This window comes from Prionailurus viverrinus, chromosome A2, assembly GCF_022837055.1.
Source record: "Prionailurus viverrinus isolate Anna chromosome A2, UM_Priviv_1.0, whole genome shotgun sequence".
Taxonomy (NCBI): domain Eukaryota; kingdom Metazoa; phylum Chordata; class Mammalia; order Carnivora; family Felidae; genus Prionailurus; species Prionailurus viverrinus.
The window spans coordinates 81,960,809-81,982,265 of record NC_062562.1 but is presented as its reverse complement, the minus strand read 5'-3'; the positions used below and the strand labels follow the sequence as shown (position 1 = coordinate 81,982,265).

Sequence of the window (21,457 nt, the reverse complement as noted above, 5' to 3'; positions counted from 1 at the left end):
CCAGGCTCTCCTTCCTGACTGAAGGATGATACTAATGATGATCATGACAGCAGCTAACACTTCTAAGATAGTCTTTTCTAACCCTTACAATTGCGCTATAGATACTGTTATTGGCACTGTTTCACCTAAGGAAGTGGGAGAGATAGCAAGTTTCATCAAGTGTTTATTGTGGGTGACAAAATAGAAAACATCCATGCCTTCGTGAAACTTCTGTTCTCATGGGGATAGATCAGCTATCTCTCAGATATAAAGTGGTGGAGCTGGAATGGGAATTGACTGCAGTCTGCTCAACCACTATGCTTTACTGCTTCTCAACTTCTTTAAACTAGTCTAGATGAATAAGAGACCCTAACCTCAAAATAGAACCCTCTGGGTTGGGGAGAAAGATTTCCCGTTATATTATCATAATAAAAAATGGACTAAGTATCGAAATAGAGTTAAGCAAAATTTTTATGGTAGCGCAGATAAAAGTGAAACCATTCATATTGATGATCCTTAACCTCATTTTTTTTTGGTAGATTCCTCTTTTTAGAGCCAGAATCCCATTTCCAATTTACCATTTTCTACATGTCTATACACGAGCTCCTTAAATCAACATAATTCAGTTTTCTTCATACTTACTTGTTCCTCCAGTTTGTTTATACCTGTTTCTGTGAGTAGATAAGAGTAGCGTTGTTACCACTCAGTGTCTGGCCTTAACTTCTCTACCTACCTAGTGGGGGGCGGGGTGGGTAGAGTGTATTTAGAGTATGTTTCTTTCTCTCCATGTCTGTCAACACTGCCTTGGATGAAGGCTATGTTGCAACACTACTTAACTGGGTAAACGTTTCTTGGTTACATTTATTTCCATGTAAAGATGGGGTAAAACTGTTGGTTTGTATAATTTAGATTATTCTAATATTGCTGTTTATTAAACCTTTATAGAGACTGCTATATACAAAACTGTAGAAAATTTTTTATGCCATAACTATTAAAATTGTGATATTAAGCCCCAGTAGTTTGTGTGTGGGGCAACAAACACAGATACATACTATTCCTGTACATGCTTTTAATTTATAGGAGATTTCAGAACAAATCTTTAAATCTTCATGAATATGAGAAGAGGCTAACTGGCATATTCAGTTTACCATAATGACTTAAAATTTTTTTTTTCTTTAACATTTATTTATTTTCTGAGAGACAGAGACAGAGCGTGAGCAGGGGAGGGACGGAGAGAGGGAGTCACAGAAGCCGAAACAAGCTCCAGGCTCTGAGCTGTCAGCACAGAGCCCGATGTGGGGCTCAAACCCACCCACAAACTATGAGATCATGACCTGAGCCAAAGTCGGATGCTTAACCAACTAATCCACCCAGGCGCCCCTCATAATGACTTTTTAACTTGCTATATTCTTATTCGAACCTCTGTGTGTGTGTCTGTGTGTATGTGTTGTCTCAGTGGGGAAGAGGCTTCTATGATCTTTCCCAGGAATGTCTATAATAACTAGAGTCTCTGATGACCTCCCTGACTTGTCTCCTATATTACTTACTTTCTCTTTAGGTGATACAGGTCAACAGAAATCACTGCTTTATTTCTTAAAACAAGCAGAAAAGGGCACTACATCTGGTCCTGTTGCTGTGGTGGGACCCCTTAGGTGCTGACAACTGTGCTCTCTCCAGAGTTCAGTAATATTATGAACATAACTCAGGAGCTGGATTTCTAGGGGTTACTAAAATGCTTTGGAGCTCATTAGCCATAGTACTAATTTGCTTTTTCTTTTTCTTTTCTTTTTTTTTTATTTCTAGATTTGAATATCAAGTCATCAGGGTCTGGCTGTGTAAAAGTCCAAAATATTGAGTGTGATAATTGCAAAATTGAAACTGAGCAGGGGACTGGCATCTTACAGTCTGTTAAGGTATGAAAATTTTTCTAATTGTGTTTCAATCTTACTGTTTTAAAAAACCTTAAACTTTGAGCTGCAGTATCAAAATAAAGCTATTATTCTGAGTATCATGTTGAGAATGTTAAGTATTATTTATTCATCTTTCAGACATTTCTGGCAGAAATTTTACCTTGAAATCAGTTCTGTTCTGAAAGTCCAGAGGTTGTAGCAACTCTGAAGGTTTTCCTCATTTTTCTTTATTTTTTTAATTAAAAAATTTTTTTTAATGTTTATTTACTTTTGAGAGCACGAGTGTGCATACGAGAGCAGTGGAGAGGCAGAGAGAGAGAGAGAGGGAGACAGAGGATCCAAAGTGGGCTCTGGGCTCACAGCAGAGAGCCTGATGCAGGGCTTGAACTCAGAGACTGTGGGATTGTGACCTAAGGCTGAAGTCAGATGCTTAACAGACTGAGCCACCCATGTGGCCCATCCTCATTTTTCTTTTAAATTTCATTTTAAAGTGTACAGTGAAACTAATAATACATTCTTAGTATTCTGAGATCTTATTAAGTTAAAGAAATTTTCGTTTTAACAAACGGTTTTATTCTGTTTATTAAAGAGTAAGGAAAGGGCCTTAAGCACTAAAAATATGCTTAATGAAATAACTTAGAGAAAGATAAATATATGATTTCGCTCATATGTGGAATTTAAGAAACAGAACAGATGAACATAGGTGAAGGGAAGGAAAAAATAAGATAAAAACAGAGAGGGAGACAAACTATAAGAGACTCTTAAATACAGAGAACAAACTGAGGTTGCTGGAAGCGTGTTGGGTGGGAAGATTGGCTAAATGGGCAATGGGCGTTAAGGAGGACACTGGTTGGGATGAACACTGGATGTTATATGTAAGTGATGAATCAATAAATTCTATTCCTGAAATCATTATAACACTTTATGTTAGCTAAGTTGGATTTAAATTTAAAAAAAGAAAAATAAATTAAAAATAAAAATAAATTAAAAAAATAAAAATATGCTTAAAATAGTAGTCACATTTTTAATGTATCAAGTAGCTCATTATTTAAGGATTAAGTAGGTATTTGTGCTAAACAACAAAGGATTCATCTTGTTTTGTAATAACACTTAAAAAAAAATTTTTAACGTTTATTTTTAAGAGAGAGAGAGAGAGAGGGAGAAAGAGTGAGGGGCGGGAGGGGCAGAGAGAGAGAGAGAGAGAGACATAGAATCTGAAGCAGACTCCAGGCTCTGAGCTGTCAGCACAGAGCCTGACGTGAGAGTCGAACTCACGAACCGTGAGATCATGACCTGAGCTGAAGTCAGACACTTAACCGACTGAGCCATCCAGCTTCCTGTAATAACACTTTTTTATTTAATTTTCTTAAAATTAGATTGGTCTCAGCTCTAAATGATTTCAACTACATCTCTGATAGGCGCTAGCTTTTCATTTCTACTGCTACTTCTTACACTTGCATTGTCAAGTACTTTTGTGAACTTTGACGGCATATAATTTTGTTGAAGAGAAGTCAGTCACCTTTGCTTCATAATTGCAAAACATTTTCATTTTTAGATTCATAAACACTAACTAGAATGTTTAATTTGATGCATTTAAAAATTTTTACATCATTTGTTTTTTGCAGCCACTTTTATTTGCATACCTTCTGTTGCAGGAAGTATGGCCGGATCACAAAAGATGAGTCTGAAAACAAAAGTGCAGTTAAGTGAAGGTCCTCATACTCTAGTGGGAATGAGGCCCTGACTCCAGAATGAAGCTTCTTTTTATTAGGATAATTGCTAAAGGCTATGTGCATAAAGTCAGCCAAGCAAGTGTGTTAATCAATCTAATGGTTTAGCTTTTCAAGGTTGAATTTCGAGTTAACTGGTTTCTATATCACTAGGAAGGGTCAGGTGTGAAGGAGGATCCGGCCTTTGACAATGTTAATGGCTCTAGGCGTTCCTTATGAGCCTCAGCAGTGTTCAGCTGTGTAAACATGTCATAAGGCCTTGCACCTTCTCCAGCCCTTCCCTTTTGAAGTCTTTTCCTTTGATGCTTCTCTCCTGCATCTCCCACATCTCCCCCTTTTCTTTCATTTGGCAAAGCTGGAAAGCAAAGACAGAGGCTCTTGCAAAGAGCCTATTCTCCGCTTCGTTGCTGTCCTCTTCTCCAGACTAGGTATATGCAAAGTAATAAGACAAAGATTAATATAAAAATACCAATCGCAGAAAAGCTTAAGGGTTTTATATAAGTCATTGGATTCAATTCCGAGATTCTATTAGTTATCTCAGATAGAGAAGGAGCACCAGAAATCATCTCAAGTTTATTTTTGAATGTTTCATAAATGTCCTTTTGTAATTGAGCTATATCAGCAGAGGTATTGCCTTGATTAAGAAGGTGTCGACGCACCAGGTCCCATGATATCTTAGATTGATTATATACATGGGGGTGACACAAAAGGTGGTTATGTTCCAATCACACTGAAGCTTTATCTCTTGTTGTAAACTAATCAATTGATCTCCTAGAAAAAGAACAGCTTGTTGCAAGTCAGATAATTGGCTCTCTATTCGGCTATCGATCATCCGTTGGCTGTTCCACAGCCTTTCTGAATCTTGATGTCAGTTTTGTACAAAGTGGGTGGTTTGTACAGTCTGATGTAGCACAAAACTGGCTGTTGCTGCTGTTGCTGTAATAGCTATAATCCCAAGTACAGCAGTTACCAGTAAAGCTACAAACCGTAGGCTGCGGTGTAAGATATGTTTCAATATTTCATCCATGAGTAACATTTCAGGGGAGTGTTGCCAAAGCTGATCCATGATTACAGGCATCCAAACCCCATTATGTGCCTTAAGGTTATATAAGCTTTGTTTTTCCTGGTTAAGAGAAATAGTAGAATTAAGACAAGTATCAAAAGAACAATTATGGCAAGTAAGAAGATTGTTATCAGGGTCCCAATGAGGCATGCCTAATATAAACAGAGAAGGAAGTCTGACACATGCTTGGATTTTATGAGTCTCATTAATCTAAAAGAGATGGAGAATTTATTTGAAATATTCATTAAGTGGCCTTTCCAAGTGGCCATGCCTAATAATCTAGTACTAATTTTCCAAAGTTCTGAATGAACTGGCGCATCAGGTAAACGTGGGCTGGGGGGAGCCATCCCTCCTTCATGCCATACAATGGGTTCAGATGTTACTTCTGAAATGATGTTGTCTTGATATCGACGCCATCGGAGCTCTCTTTTGGAGTATTTGGTCCGAACAGAGCCTACAGAGGCCCAATTCATGATGCTTCCTTTGGAAGTATTAAGAAGAACTCTATTAATCTCTCCTCTACAGAGCTCCCAATTAACCCATTCCTCAGGATTTATAATCTTTCTTAATTGACATCGAGACAATTTAGGAGGGTGATTCTATGTAATTCTTTGACTTCTCATGGAGACTCCCGGTAATAAACACAATATAGAGACATTAGTCCCATTGGGTATTTTTGTTATCCATGCCTGTGAATGAACTGTAACACAGTGTTCACCTGTTCCAAAGCATATAGGTGGCCCATCTGCACCTACAGAATATTCAGGGATTATTTTCCTTCTTCTTCTGGTTTAAATGGGCCTCTATTATCATAAGGTCCAGGCAACCAGACTGAATGATTTACATAAACTGGGAAAGAGGGATCATCCCATGTAATTAATCTATTAAGAGGTGGATTTAGAATATAAGCCCAATATGTGTGATTCTCTTTAGTGCTCACGATTAGGGTAAGAACCGACATCATGGCAATGAACAGAGTAGTAGAGGCTTAGGTGTTCCTGTTTTTTGGAGGATCTGTTCTGCTTCTAGAGTCATCTTCTTCATCTGACCCCATGTCAGAGGTTTGGCTTTGTTTTGTTTTGGTTTTTTTTGTAATCTCTTGCTCCAGGTCCAGTGGTCGAAAATTGTCAACTCTTTTTCTGTTCGCCCATCTGTTCATATTGTGGTTTTAATTGCCAGGCTGAGAGCCAGATAGCCCCGTCATCTGTGGATATAAGAGCAAATCCTCGACCTCACAATTTAACATACCCAGGGCACCATTGGTTATTATCATTTTTCCAAAATATTGGTTGTACAAAGGGTCTGGTATTAGAGACTGTGTGATGTTTTTCAGCTGCAGTGAGCTTTTGTTCACCTCTTAAATCCAAAAACTTAAGTGTAAATAATGCTTTCATTAATTGATTCTTTGGATTCAAGGTCATATCCCCAAGTTTTTGTTTTTGTGACATGGTTTTTAATGTATGATTAGTATGTTCAATAATAGCTTGATCTTGTCGATTGTAAAGGAATGCCTGTAGTATGATAAATCCCCCATTTTTGGCAAAATATAAGAAAAGTGTGAGAAGTATAAGCAGGGCCATTGTCAGTTTTAAGATTCTGGGGGAGTCCCATTGTGGCAAATGCTTCTAAAAGGTGCTGAATAACACAGGCCGTTTTTTCCTCCTGACAAAGGTGTAGTCCATACAAAACCAGAATATGTATCTATTGATACACATACATATGCAAGGCGACCAAATTGCAGAACATGAGTAACATCCATTTGTCATAAATCATTAGGTTGTTGACCTCTGGGATTAACCCCCTGAGAGTATGGAGGAATGACAATAGGCCCACAAGTGGGGCAGTGTGTGATAATTTCTCTAGTTTAAGGGAAATAGAAAAGTGTTTACTTAAGCCTTTAGCATTAAGATGAGTCAGATTGTGAAAATCTTGTGTTGTAATAATAGGAGCTGCCAATAAGGAATCAGCTGTAACATTTCCTTCTGTCAAGGGGTCAGGGAGGCCAGAATGAGATCATTTTTTTAATTTAAAGGTATTTTTTTTTAATTTTTTTTTTAATGTTTATTTATTTTTGAGACAGAGAGAGACAGAGCATGAACAGGGGAGGGGCAGAGAGAGAGGGAGACACAGAATCCGAAACAGGCTCCAGGCTCTGAGCTGTCAGCACAGAGCCTGATGCGGGGCTCGAACTCACAGACCGTGAGATCATGACCTGAGCCCAAGTCGGACGCTCAACCGACCGAGCCACCCAGGCGCCCCCAGAATGAGATCATTTGTGAGTAATGTATATAGGATGGGATTGGTGTTGGAGACAATATTGTATTCAAAAAAATAAGACCATTCTGAGCCATCTGAATAAATATTAATGGTTCCCAAATTTTCAATCATTTGTTTAGAATAGGCTGAATCCGTTAAGATATTGATGGAGGAGGATACATCCTTAAGTAATAAAAATATGGCAAAGAGTAAAGAGTTCAGCCTTTTGTACTGAAGCATATGGGGATTTTACATATTTAGAAGTAGGACCATAATATGCAGAATAACTGGATTTGTTGGCATCTGTAAAATAATTAGGTCCATTTACAGGTACTGATTGTACAATTCGAGGCATGATAAAGGAGGTGGTTTTGATAAATTCAGTTAATTTGGATTTAGGATAATGGTTGTCTATGTGACCTATATAATCTGCAACTCCAAGTTGCCATGAAATGCATTGCCGATATGCCATGGATATTTGTGCATGAGACAGAGGTACTATAATTGTCTCAGGGTCGTGGGCTGTTATTTCCTTAAGTTTCTCCCAACCCTTAAAAACTAACATTCCAGGGGCGCCTGGGTGGCACAGTCGGTTAAGCGTCCGACTTCAGCCAGGTCACGATCTCGCGGTCCGTGAGTTCGAGCCCCGCGTCAGGCTCTTGGCTGATGGCTCAGAGCCTGGAGCCTGTTTCCGATTCTGTGTCTCCCTCTCTCTCTGCCCCTCCCCCGTTCATGCTCTGTCTCTCTGTCCCAAAAATAAATAAACGTTGAAAAAAAAATAAATTAAAAAAAAAAACTAACATTCCTATTTTGTCTAAATATGTAGATACTTTTTTAAAGGCTTTGGTGGAAAGAAATATCCATTCTGTGATTCCATTAGCCTGCCAAAGTACTCCCATAGGAGAATGAGGTGATGGTAAAATTAACAAGGAAACAGGTAGTGAGGGGTCAATTCGAGTAAGCTGACTGGAAGCAATTTTTTGTTCGATCCATTGTAATTCTTGGGATGCTTCCAGAGTTAATTTTCTAGGGCTATTTAAACTGGAATCCCCTTTACGTACATCAAAAAGATGAGTCAGTTGATAAGTAGGTATACCTAGAGTAGGATGTAACCAGTTAATGTCTCCTAATAACTTCTGGAAATCATTCAAAGTATGCAAGGTATCTCTACGAACTTGAACATTTTGAGGCATTATTGAATTTTGTACTAATTTTTTACCTAAATAGAACAAGGGATCTTCAAATTGAATTTTGTCTTCTGAAATAATGAGGCCATATTTTGAGAGGGTTGCCTGAGCTGCTAAAAAGAGTGCATGCCAATCATGTCATTAGGGTAAAGCTAAAAGGATGTCATCCATGTAATGGATGATCTTAGCATGAGGAAACTGAGATCATAAATATCGGAGAGGTTCTGCAACAAAAAGCTGACAAAGAGTAGGACTATTTAACATTCCTTGAGTTAAAACTTTTCATTGAAATCTGTTTATGGGCTCCTCATGATTAATTACAGGAACGGAGAACGCAAATCTCTCCGAATCTTTAGGGTTTAAGGGAATGGAGAAAAAACAATCCTTAAGATCAATAATTATAATTTTCCAATCTTGAGGGATAGCAGCAGGTTGTACTCGGAAGGCCAGGCTGTAGAGCCCCCATATGTTGTAGGATTTTATTTAGGGCTCAGAGATCAGTCAGCATTCTCCATTTTCCAGATTTCTTTTTTATGACAAAAACCAGAGATTTCCAGAGACTAATTTAAGGTTCAATATGTCCCGCTTCTTATTGTTCAGAAACTAAAGATTTTAAAGCTGCCGGTTTTTCTTGAGGAAGCGGCCACTGCTCTATCCTTATGGGCTCATCATTAAGCCATTTAAAGGCAGCGCATATTTTTGTTCTTTGGCAGTGGCCACTAGGATAAATTTGGATATCCTAGCCTTGTGGCTTTGTGTGTGGGGAAAATCTCGAGGGGTGTTTTAATGCCTTGTTGATTTTTATCTAATCCCTTCAGTGGGTCATATCCCATGGCACATATTATATTTTTATTTTGAGTAGATATAGATGGGATATTAATATATGCACCCCATTGTTGAAGTAAATCTCTACCCCACAGATTAATGGCAATGTTAGCCACATAGGGTTTAAGAGTTACTATCTGATCTTCAGGTCCTTCACATCTCATAATCTGTTGACTTCTTTTTATTCCAAGAAGCCAAGTCCTGTAAAAATTACAGGTATGTTCTTAACAGGCCAAGATGAAGGCCAAAACTTTTCAGATATGATGGTAACCTCAGCTCCAGTGTCTACTAATCCTATAAAAGATTTATTATTAATTTTAAGATGTATTTTGGGACGAGGATCTTTCAAAAAAGTTTGCCAATATAATTGCTTTCCAGTATTGCCAAAACCTCCAGTTCTGATAACAGGATTGCTGTGGCCCTCTGTGTAAGGAAGAATAAGTAATTGAGCAATTTTATCTCCTGGTTGAATAGTATAAGGGTTATTGGCTGATATCATAACTTGAATGTCATTTTCATAATCATAGTCAATAACACCAGGATGCATATGAATACCTTTAAGTGTAAGACTATTCCATTCAAAAATAAGGCCTATTGTGCCTTTTTCTAAAGGCCCATATTTAGTAATTATTGTCTTAGCTTTTTATCTCATTAGATATCCAATGAATTTATCTCAATTTATCATGCAAACAAAACTTAAATGTTTTAGTTACCAAAGACTTTGAAAGCTATCTTAACAATTACCCATGAAAACTATGAGGCAAACAAAGTTAACCATTACTTTAAGTCATTCTTTTGTTAACAGATTGGAACAGAGATAACATGAGTTTATTTGACCTTTAATAAACCTTAGTAGAATAAAGTTTTATATTTAAAGTTGATAATTTGAAAGACAAATCCAACAAATATAAATTAGTTTAAATATTAAATATGTTTTATTTACCATTTAAATCCTAGGAAGTTTGTTATAACCTTAGGATGTTATTATAAAGCATATCCTAAATAGGATTGTAAATTATTATAAATCTTAAAATTTTATTTATTTAATTAACGTGTCAATAAAAGATCCTAAAGGCGAATGTATAGCATTATATAGTTGTTAGCAAAACTTAGTTCCTTTAATATTGAAAAGTTTTACCTAAGCAATCAAAGACTTGATAAAGATGAAACCTAAAGCTTTGGTGTTTTTGGCAAAGAGAAAAGAAAAAACCTTTGTTTACATTGTCTTATCAAGAGCAGAACAGTCAAAGAAAACTCTGTTTTTTGAACAGAGAGAAAAGCGGAATTTTAACCTTACACCAGTATATTTTAAAAATTCCATTTACCTCAACCTTGGTAGAATAAAGTTAAAAGACATGTCTGTCTTAATATTTTATCTGTGTTTTCTTAAAAGTTTATCATTGTTAATTTTTTCCTGTGGAACCAGTGAGGAAGGCGCAGAGGGCAAAGAAAAGAGTTCACATGGTTCTAAAGTCTGTCAGCTCAGATAGACGATGCAGATACCGATTTTTGTTTTGTTTTGTATTATTTGTTTGGTTTGTTTTTGTTTTCCTTTAGTGGAATTAGGCAGCCTATGTTGGGCCAGAGAAGACAGGGAAGTTCCCCGAAACAAAAGGAGTTTTGGCAGCTGCTTGGGAATATTCCTTAAAATCTCTATCCTGAGGTAGACTAGCCAGAGACAATTGGCTCTAATCATCACTTGTGGGTGGCAGCGGAGGCCATTCTGGTAAAGTATTTTCCTCAGGTGCTATATGGCTTTGATTCCTTTGGAAGAAGATTCATCCTCAAAACTATCAGATGTAAAATCCAATTCATCTCCTTCTTCTTGATGAGTTTTTAATTTAGATGAAATAATATTTTGTTCTGAGTCAGACTGTAAAGGCTGTAAAGCCATCTCAAAGAGCATAAAAGGCCAAACTTTTAAAGAAATGATATCTCCATTTTGATGAGCATGGGTAAGCGTTTTTGTAATTAATCTCCATTGTTTAAGGTTTAAAAGATTTTTTCCAGAAGGATTAAACCAATAGCAGTGTTTTTTAACCAAGTACCAGAGCTCATCAAAAGTTCCCCTTTGCACTTTCACTCCTGAACTTCGCAATAAAGTACGAAGTATGTTAGAGTGAGCTTCATGATCCTGAGACTGGGAGTTTCCCATACTTCACTATCCCAAAGCAGGGACTTACCCCTGTCCTACCGCTCCGCTTTGGTCCCCTGTGACTGTAAACCGAAGTAGTCCAAGACTGTTTGCCGCACTGAATCCTGCCGACTCCACCAATTGTTCCAGAGTCGCAAAAGATGAGTCTGCAAACAAAGTGCAGTTAGTGAAGGTCCTCATACTCTAGTGGGAATGAGGCCCTGACTCCAGAATGAAGCTTCTTTTTATTAGGATAATTGCTAAAGGCTATGTGCATAAAGTCAGCCAAGCAAGTGTGTTAATCAATCTAATGGTTTAGCTTTTCAAGGTTGAATTTCGAGTTAACTGGTTTCTATATCACTAGGAAGGGTCAGGTGTGAAGGAGGATCCGGCCTTTGACAATGTTAATGGCTCTAGGGTTCCTTATGAGCCTCAGCAGTGTTCAGCTGTGTAAACATGTCCTAAGGCCTTGCACCTTCTCCAGCCCTTCCCTTTTGAGGTCTTTTCCTCTGATGCTTCTCTCCTGCATCTCCCACAACCTTCCTTTAGTATCTGTTCACATGTGAACCATTTCAAATAAATTTAATTGTGCAAATGTCATAAAAGATTAAGGAATCCTATCATATGTCCTTTTAGCAAAATGATATGGTTTGGGTTCTTATTGTAAAAGATACACAATGAAATATTCATGTTGAATGACTAATTGGATGAGAATATTCATAGTTCCTTTTATATTGTTCACTCATCAGTGCTTGAGTTTTAGAATGCGCATTTAGAATATTGTCTTCTGAAAACTCAGTATCGTATACTTTCAGTTTCATAATCAAAATTAGAAGCTAGATGACACAAACATATGGAAAGATATTCCATGCTCACGGATTGGAAAAATTAATATTGTTAAAGTATCCTTACTACCCAAGCAATCTACAGATTCAATCCAATCCCTGCCAAAATGCCAATAGCATCTGTCACAGAACTAGATCAAATAATCCTAAGATTTGTATGGAACCATGAAAGACCCTGAATAGCCAAAGCAGTCTTGAGAAAGAAGAATGAGGTGTCACAATCCCAGATTTCAAAATATACTACAAAGCTATAGTAATCAAAACAGTATGGTAGTGGCACAAAAATAGATGCATCGATCAGTGGAACATGGTAGTGAGCCCAGAAATAAACCCACACCTATATAGGCAATTAATTGGTGACAAAGACAAGAATATGCAATGGAGAAAGAACATTTTTTTTCAATAAATGGTGCTGGGAAAACTGGACAGCTACTTGGCAAAAGAATGAAAGTGGACTACTTTCTTACATCATACACAAAAACAAACTCAAAATGGATTAAAGACCTAAATATGAGACCTAAAACCATAAAACTCCTAGAAGGAAACATAGGAAGTAATCTCTTGGGCATCAGCCCTAGCAATATATTTATGGATATGTCTCCTCAGGAAAGGGAAGCAAAAGCAAAAAACAAAACAAAAACAAAAAACTCAGAATTACAAAATGAAAAAGTTTCACACAGCAAAGAAAATTATGAACAAAATATTTTTTTAGAATGCAAAGTATTTTGTTTTTGAACTTCTAAATTTGAAAACAAAACAGCCTAGGCAGGGGCGCCTGGGTGGCGCAGTCGGTTAAGCGTCCGACTTCAGCCAGCTCACGATCTCGTGGTCCGTGAGTTCGAGCCCCATCAGGCTCTGGGCTGATGGCTCAGAGCCTGGAGCCTGTTTCCGATTCTGTGTCTCCCTCTCTCTCTGCCCCTCCCCCGTTCATGCTCTGTCTCTCTCTGTCCCAAAAATAAATAAACGTTGAAAAAAAAAATTAAAAAAAAAAAAAAAGAAAACAAAACAGCCTAGGTTAAATAATGTAGTTTTCCAAAGCTGAATATGCTCATTTGGAGCTCAGTTTTTCTGGCTTGCAGTAAGAAAATAACTTCCTAAAATTCCTATGCAGGAACACTACTGTTTGATTATCTGTGATTGGATGAACTGACCAATCTCAGTTGGTAACATCCCTTTTTTTTTCCCCCCTTGATAAAGGTTTAAAAAATTCTAGAACAGACATATTTTTCTAGTCTTATACAGACAATCTCATTCTAAATGTCTCCTAAGAGGCATATACCAGATACAGGAATCCATTTTTGTCCTTCTCACTTTCATATACTTGAGAAATCGGTGTGGACACACTCACTGTGCTGTGTCCATTCACTAACAGGAAGAAGACTTGATTAGTGTTCAGCTGTAAGCACCTTCTAATTATCTTGATGGGCTCACCCACGTTGACATGATCAGACACAAGAAACTTGGTTTTGTCCAGGACAGGAAGTTCAAGAAGTTGCTTCTCACCCTTGTTACCGTTCTAGTGAATGGGAGAAGATATTTGTGATGATATATATGATAAGGGGTTAATATCCAAAATATACAGAGAACTTAGCACAACTTAACACCTAAAAACCAGAAAATCCGTTGGAAAAATGGGCAGTAGACCTGAATAGACATTTTTCCAAATAAAACACATAGATAGCCAACAGATGAACGAAAAGGTGCTCAACATCACTAATTATCAGGGAAATGCAAATCAAAACCATAATGAGGTATCACCTCACACTAGTCAGAATGGCTAGTATCAAAAAAGATAAGAAATAACAAGTGGTGAGGATGTGGAAAAAAGCCCTCATGTGCTTGGGAATGTACATTGGTGCACCACTGTAAAAAACAGTATGGAGGTTCCTTGAAAAATTAAAAATAGAAATATCATATGATCCAGTAATTGCATTACTGGGTATTTACCCAAAGAAAACAAAAACACTAGTTTAGAAAGATTGCAACATTATTTACAATAGCCAAGATATGGAAGCAACCCAAGTGTCCATCAGTACATGCATGACTAAATAAGATGTGGTGTGTGTATACATAGACACACATGTACATGTACATGCTCACACACGCATGCACGCACAGGAATATTACTCAGACATAAAAAAGAGTGAGATCCTGCAATTTGTGATAACATGGATGGACCTAGAGGGTGTTACGCTGCAAAGTAAGTCAGAGAAAGACAAATACCATATGACTGCACTCATATGTGGAATTTAAGAAACAAACAAGCCGAGGAAAACAAAACAAAAAAGCAAAGAGAGAGAGACAAAGAAAGAAACAGACTCATAACTATAGAGAACAAACTGATGGTTACCAGAAGGGAGGTCAGTGGGGGGATAGAGGAAATAGATGATAGAGATTACACTTACCATGATGAGTACTGAATTGTTGAATTACTATACTATACATCTGGAACTAATATAACACTATATGTTAACTATACTGGAATTAAAATTCATAACTTAATAAAAAGTATATTACCATTAAAAAAATTGATGGTGACTTCTGTAGGCACTGTTCAAGTATAAAGATACTCAAAATAATCACAAGAGTCTGCAGATATAATTTTTTTTAAATCAGAAGCTACTATGCTGCTCTCAGTTTCTTTGCATTTCTCTCTTTTTTTCTTTTGGCATTTTTGATTCATTTGGTAATACTAAGATATCTTTTTTGTCACTTTTCTTCCTCCTGCCATTGTGGCATAAAACAGAAAATGGTTTCTCAACTTTGGCACTATTGATATTTTAGGCCAGATAATTTCCTGTTATCATGGGCTGAACTGTGCCCTGTAGCATGTTTAGAAGCATCCCTGGCCTCTACCTACTAAATGCAAATAGCACACATTATGACAATGAAAAGTATCTCTGGACATTGTCAAATGTTCTCTGGGGGACAAAATCATGTTTAGTTGAGAACTACCATTCTAGGCAAGTCCTTCAATTCTTCTGTTGCCTTATCATGGGCAACTTAGGCTGTTGCCCTAAGTGTGACTATATCCTTCTTCCAAAGACTCCAGCCATAGAGTGTGGGTTTTGAAATCATACAGAGCTTGATTCTGTTAATTTATATTTTGTTGTTTTCTAACTGTCCTGTACCTTTCTGATTCTTGGATTTCTTCCTCTGTAAATGGGAAAAAAATATAACACTTATTTCTGAGTTGTGAAGATTAAAATCATAGATCATATAAAGTAGTTAACATTGTATTTGGTACAAAGAAAATGCCAAGTAGTGATAACTATTGTTATTAAAAATGATAACTATTAATAATGATGAGCAATAACAGTAATTATTATCATCTTCTTCATCATTTATGTTTAGTTAGCCAGTTATGGTGGTCTTATATTCCCAAACGCTTCTTCAGTGAAGTTACTGGAACACGCAAATATCTCTTCTTATTCTCTAATGAGTACAGATGACTTATTTAACCCCTTTAATAGCAGTTGACTCTATTTCCTAGTTGATGTTATTATTCCAAACAGTGCATTTCTGTTTTATTACTGGTTCCTTTTTCTGCTTTATTATTATTTAAGAAGAAATGTATAAAATGTTGGAAATGTTTTTATGAGTCTCAATCAAATTTATTTTCTCCTCTATATTTTTGTATTTGTCTTTCAGAGTCAAAAATTACATGTTCAAACAAAAGGAGGCAAAGTGATCTGTCTGGGAACAGTTTATGGAAATATAAATATTCATGCATCAGATAAAAGTGTAAGATTAAAACTTTTTTTTTTTTTTAGCAATTACAGTTTTGTATCCAATTGGCTCACACAACTTGTAGGTAGGTTCTACAAACTTTGTGGCATAACATTCCCTCTTTTGAATGCATTTTAGTTCATTAGTAAATTAAAATTTGAAATTTAACTGATCAAATATTATACAACTTAAATTTTAGCTTGTGACTTAATACTTTTGACAGTTCTTTAGTTCTTTATTTGGAATCAATAACATCTTTAAATAATAAATGTTTAATCCAAGTTGTAAAGGGATGTTTATGAACATGGATTAAAATCGATCATTAAGTTATACTGCCATGATCAGGATTAATTTTTTTGTGTGTGTTAGATTTATTTGAGCATTTTTCTAAGACCTGTTTACTTTTCCTTTAGACTAGTAAAGGTTGAATTTCAAAACAACTTTCTTCAGCATTTTCCACAAGATGGCACCATTAGATAGCATTACTGTTCTCCAAAAGCTTTTATTACCTATAGGGATTTTTTGGTTGTTCTAAAATAGCTTGTATTTTTAAGTTAACTTTTGTTGCTTTCTGTGATTTTGCCTACTATTAAGAATATAGATGTAATTTTGAAATATAAATTATCACAGTTTTCTTAACATTATGGATAATGTTTTAAATCTTTGAGAAAGATCTTGGTCACCTTTTATTTTACACTTACACAATTTGCGAGAATCTTTCTTTGTAAATTTAAATTCTCTACTCAGCTTTTTTCTGAGATAATTGGTGAGGACAAGTTATAAATATATCTTGTAGGTAAATTATTGTTGGCATAATTAAACAATGTAGATTTTAACAGTAACTGTTTCTACTATTGTCACTTTTATTTTCCATCACCTGTGTCTTAGAACCTTTAGGACATTGTTTAAACCCAAACATTTGAATTTATCCTTTAAATTAAACTAGGAAAGTATTGAAAGATACTGCCTGGCCTTACGTGGCAGCTTTTTTGAGATGGCATTTAGTTTCACCCCTTGGATTGCTGTGGGCTTGGAAGTGCAAAAGCAAAATTGTCCCAACTTTGCAGCTCCTTTAAATCTGTCCTTTAAATGATGGCTTATGTGAATTGAAATGATTTAAGTTACCAGAATATTACATATTGATATTCAAATAAAGGTATCAAAGAAAAATTAAAATCATTTCTTAATTATTAGCTGCTGTTCCCACTCGTTAGTTATTTATTTGTTCCAACTTTCATGGTTTATTAAATATTCATTTATTCCTACTTTGTATTATACTATTTTGTTTCTTGCCTGATTGAGTTTTGTGTTGTGTTAATGTAGATATTTTCTTTATATTGTGTATAGTGTTCATATTTAAAGTATATTTCTAAGTTTATGGGTTTTTATATAAAATAAATGCTTATATATTTACTCTTAATATATAACTTCCACAGAGATGTGCTATAGATATTTGAGAGGCAGCATATTGAATTGGTTAAGAGAACAGAATTGAGAACCAGACTACTTGGGTTTAATTCCAGGCTCAGCCACTTACTAAGCTCTGTAACTTCAGACAAGTTACTTAACCTCTGTGTCTTGGTTTTCTAAAAAATGGAATAATAGTAATGGACTTAACTCAGAGGGTTATAATGAGGATTAAATCAGTTAGTATAGATAAAGTACTTAAAACAATGTCTGGCACATAGTTATCTCTAATATGGTATTTACTATAATGATGATGGTAAAGGTAAGTGAAAACACAGGAAAGATGACTAGTCCTAGATCTACCAGTTAACTTTACGGAGTCTCGTTCCATTATTCATAAAATAGAGATGGTATTATTTGTTTTTCCTATTCACAAGATTGTGAGAATAAAATGAGTACTGTAAACACTTAACAGTATTTTTAATATGTTGTTTTAAATGGAGTGTCTATTTCTAAATAGTATCATTAATTTTAGTATCCTAAGTTTGGTACTGAGAAACTAGAAATACATTCCCTCTGATGGTTGGATGAATTCATGACATGGTTGTCACTTGACCTCTCTTAGTCTGAGCTACAAAGCCACAGTACTTTCTTAAAGTTTGATTTTTATTATATATGTTGATTTATAGTAACTAAACTTATGAAAAACTTTCCTTCTTGTATGGAAAAGAAAATTAATTTATAGCAATATCTCTGTCAAGAAGGTATTAATTTTTGGATCTACTTTTTGTTCTTTCTTTAGACAGCTGCTTCTGTTAATAAGCAAGCTATACAGTTTAATCCAAAGAGTCTGTTTGTTCCCTTAACATTAAATAACTATAAATCAGAACCTCAACATTTTGCTATAAACTATGGTGTCCTATCTTTAATTGTTCTAGTTTGTATCTGATATAGCGCATCATATGTGGCCCTCAGTGAATTTTGAATTTCTTTGAAGTTAATTTTGTGGAATGATTGGTTAAAATAACTATATTATTGTAGTGGGGAAGGTGTGGTACTTTCACATGCTTTCATCTGCTTTGGTACAGCAGGGGAGGACATTTTTCTAGTTTTCTACAAAATAAAATATTTAGAGTTTAATGAACAAAGTAAATCCTTGACCATTTCCAGATACTCATAAGGAGTCTCATAAAGGCTTTATTTGGTTGTGGGGAGAGTCTAATCAAAAGTGCTCCTTTGCTAATTTAATTAAGTTTCAAATATTCTTTCAGTATTTATCTTTTGTTATTGCCTAAACCAGCCTCACCATCTATAAAAAGCTAGAGTGTTCCTCCTTGTCTGCTTTATGGAAATACTTGGAGAGTTTGAAGCCATGCATAAAGCAGCTTTTCATGAAGAAACTTTGTAGGTAAAGGACAGATTTTTTTCAGGAATTTTACACCTATGCTATAACACTGAGGAATGTGAAATATCTATGTTCTCGCAAATTTGAATGAATTGTAGGTAAAATATCTTTTTTTGACTAGATTTAAAGTGAAAATTCCTATGAATCTATAATTAGCTTAGAAGAAACTGTAGAGGGGCGCCTGGGTGGCGCAGTCGGTTAAGTGTCCGACTTCAGCCAGGTCACGATCTCGCGGTCCGTGAGTTTGAGCCCGGCGTCAGGCTCTGGGCTAATGGCTCAGAGCCTGGAGCCTGTTTCTGATTCTGTGTCTCCCTCTCTCTCTGCCCCTCCCCCGTTCATGCTCTGTCTCTCTCTGTCCCAAAAAAAATAAATTTAAAAAAAAAAAAAAGAAACTGTAGATAAGAAGCAATCAGGTGCATATTATATACTTACTGAAAGTTAAAAAAGGAAGTTATATATCTCAAATCCAGAGGGTGAAGTAATTCTAATTTGCTTCCTGGTGGAACCTCTGAGTGCTTTTCTTTCTCTTTTTTGTACTTACAAATTTTAGTATTCTTGAAACTCAATTCTTCTTATATAATATTTTCATTTTTTATCAGTTTTTGAAAAACGTATTAGGAGTGGATGACACTAGTGTGGTGATGATGTGTTGAAAATCGATCTTTCTTTAAACACCCCAGTGTAATACTTGAATTTGATGCCAGGCAAAATTGTAGCATGCCTTCCTGGTGATTCTGTTTCTATGTCAACATAAAAGTAATTAACACTCAGACATAATTAACACTCGACGCTTATAAAACATTTGTTTGAACTTTGATAGAGATGATTAGAAATTATTACTGGATATCTTCATTTTATATTGTGTTCAATATTTGAAACATAAATTCATACTAAATTTTGTTAGGGAAGCTTAGGGATAGATACAAAATTCTTTTCATTTTGTTTAATAGAAAGTTACTTTGTTATTAGATGTAAACTGGAAAAACTGTAGAATTGATAGTGTATTCACTAATTAACAGATGACAGGAGAAAATCATGATAGTACAATAAAATCAGATAAAATATGTGCTAAAATTAAAAACCTATTTATAATTTAAACAAATTTGAAATAGTTGGAATCTGATACAAAGGATCCAAAGGATATCTAGAGCAAACATCTTACTCAATGATGACGCTATATTGTAAGTTTTCCCTCTGAGAAGAGACATAAGTTTAGGATGCTTGCTATCTCCTTGCTTTTGTTCACTGTTGAGTTGGAGGCCTGAGCCAGATAATTAGGCAGGAAAGAGCAGGAAAAATGCATAAATATAAGGATTGGAAAGGAAGTAAAGAAACTATCACTTGCAGATAATGTAAATATGCATGTAGAAAAATTTTCTTAAAAATCAGGAAAATTATTAGAATTAGTGAGTTTAGTGAAGTTGTTGGATTTAAGATCACATACAAAAGCCAATTAGGATAAAATGAAGTTTAAAAAAAGATTTATAATAACACTTAGAAAATACCAAATAGGAATAAATTTAACAAAAGCTGAAGAACTCTACAAAGAAAATATAAAACATCATTAAGAGAAATTAAAGATCTAAATAAGTGAAGGAATTTAATGGGTCTATTCCACATTCCACAGAGAATACATTGTTGCTCACAATATTGTAATTAGAGCTAGAGAATCAACGTAAATAAAGTGATTGTGTACTGGGTAGTATCTTTTTATCTAGTTGCCCATTTAAATCTGAGGATACCATTTTGACTTTTTACCAGTCTTTGTTTTATAATGAACTGATTTTGAGTTTTTCTTTTGATAGACTGTGACCATAGATAAACTGCAGGGAAGTACAGTTAATATATCTACTGAAGATGGTTTGCTGGAAGCCAAGTATCTTTATACAGAATCATCATTTCTGTCTTCTGCTGCTGGGGATATTACATTAGGAAGTGTTCATGGTAAGATGACAAAGGCCTAATACATCTCAGACTCCATATAACATAAATTTTTAAGAGGTGACTCTTATTTCTCTTTAGTTGAAGAAGGATCTGCCATTAGGAAGCTGGCCTTCTAAATAATTAATGGCAAACTCATCATCTTTTTAAACAAACATAAAACAAAATGACTGATAAACTATTATATTTTATTTTGGCAAGATATTGACTATTATGCTGTTATATTTGAAGGTAATAGTAATTCTGGTTTTTAATGCATTTCCTTTTGTTACTTATTTTTTCATTTATTTTTTGCTCAGCTGTGCCTTGAATAGTCCTAGTAATTTGTAACTCTTCATTTTTTAATAATGACTTTTATGTAGTATTGCATTTCTGGTAATGGCAGTGAAAAGTACTGTACTTAATATATTGAGTAGCTTTTAGTAGAAAAGCAGTTCTATACCAAGTCAGATGTTGACTAACACCCGTGATTAGAACAGCACTGATCTTTGCAGTGCTTTTTACCATATTTACATTAAATCCATTAATGTTTAATTTCTTTTCCTTTCTTTTAACTTAGATAAAATTGAATTTGGTACAGTTTGCCATTAATAGCTTACATGAGAGTAAACAGAGGCGCTTTTTTTGAGGAAGTCCTCAAAAAAACTCTTAAGTCTCTTGATTATTGATTACTTAAAGTGCTGAAATGGAAACAAATTGCTAAGGATAAAATAATTTGTTCCTTAAGTTTTGTAAAGCCTTTTATATTTACTGACCTTTAATATGAAGTCAGATACCTTTCCTTGCGTGGTTTAAATCTGAGTCAGATCTGGATCCTCTCTTGGGCTGTTGTCCTCAGGTTGGGTTTCTTGAAAGCAGGCGCTGAGATGGAAATTCGAGTGCAGCACATTTACTAAGGAGGCGTCTTGGAACCAATGCTGTGCAAAGGAAGGAAGCCCAATTTCTACTGGAAAAGTTGGACCTGATGCAGCCACAGCAGTCCCAAGGGGGAGCTCTAAAGCTGGGGTGGCCCTCAGAATTGTCTCAAGTTGAGGTGAGGGAAGCTA

General features: G+C 35.5%; 1 protein-coding gene across 3 annotated transcripts in view; it reads left to right on the top strand.

Annotated features, from left to right (window-relative positions):
• The window catches only part of FAM185A (family with sequence similarity 185 member A), a 76,209-nt gene that overhangs the window by 1,455 nt on the left and 53,297 nt on the right, over positions 1-21,457 (top strand). For all 3 annotated transcript variants that reach the window (XR_007150512.1, XM_047850973.1, XM_047850972.1), the window contains exons 2-4: positions 1,783-1,892; positions 15,581-15,673; positions 20,276-20,414. Coding sequence is in view for 2 of the 3 variants with exons in the window: in XM_047850973.1 (XP_047706929.1) it covers positions 1,783-1,892; positions 15,581-15,673; positions 20,276-20,414 (342 nt within the window). In the remaining variant the exon portion in view is untranslated. The remainder of the gene's footprint in view (positions 1-1,782; positions 1,893-15,580; positions 15,674-20,275; positions 20,415-21,457) is intronic.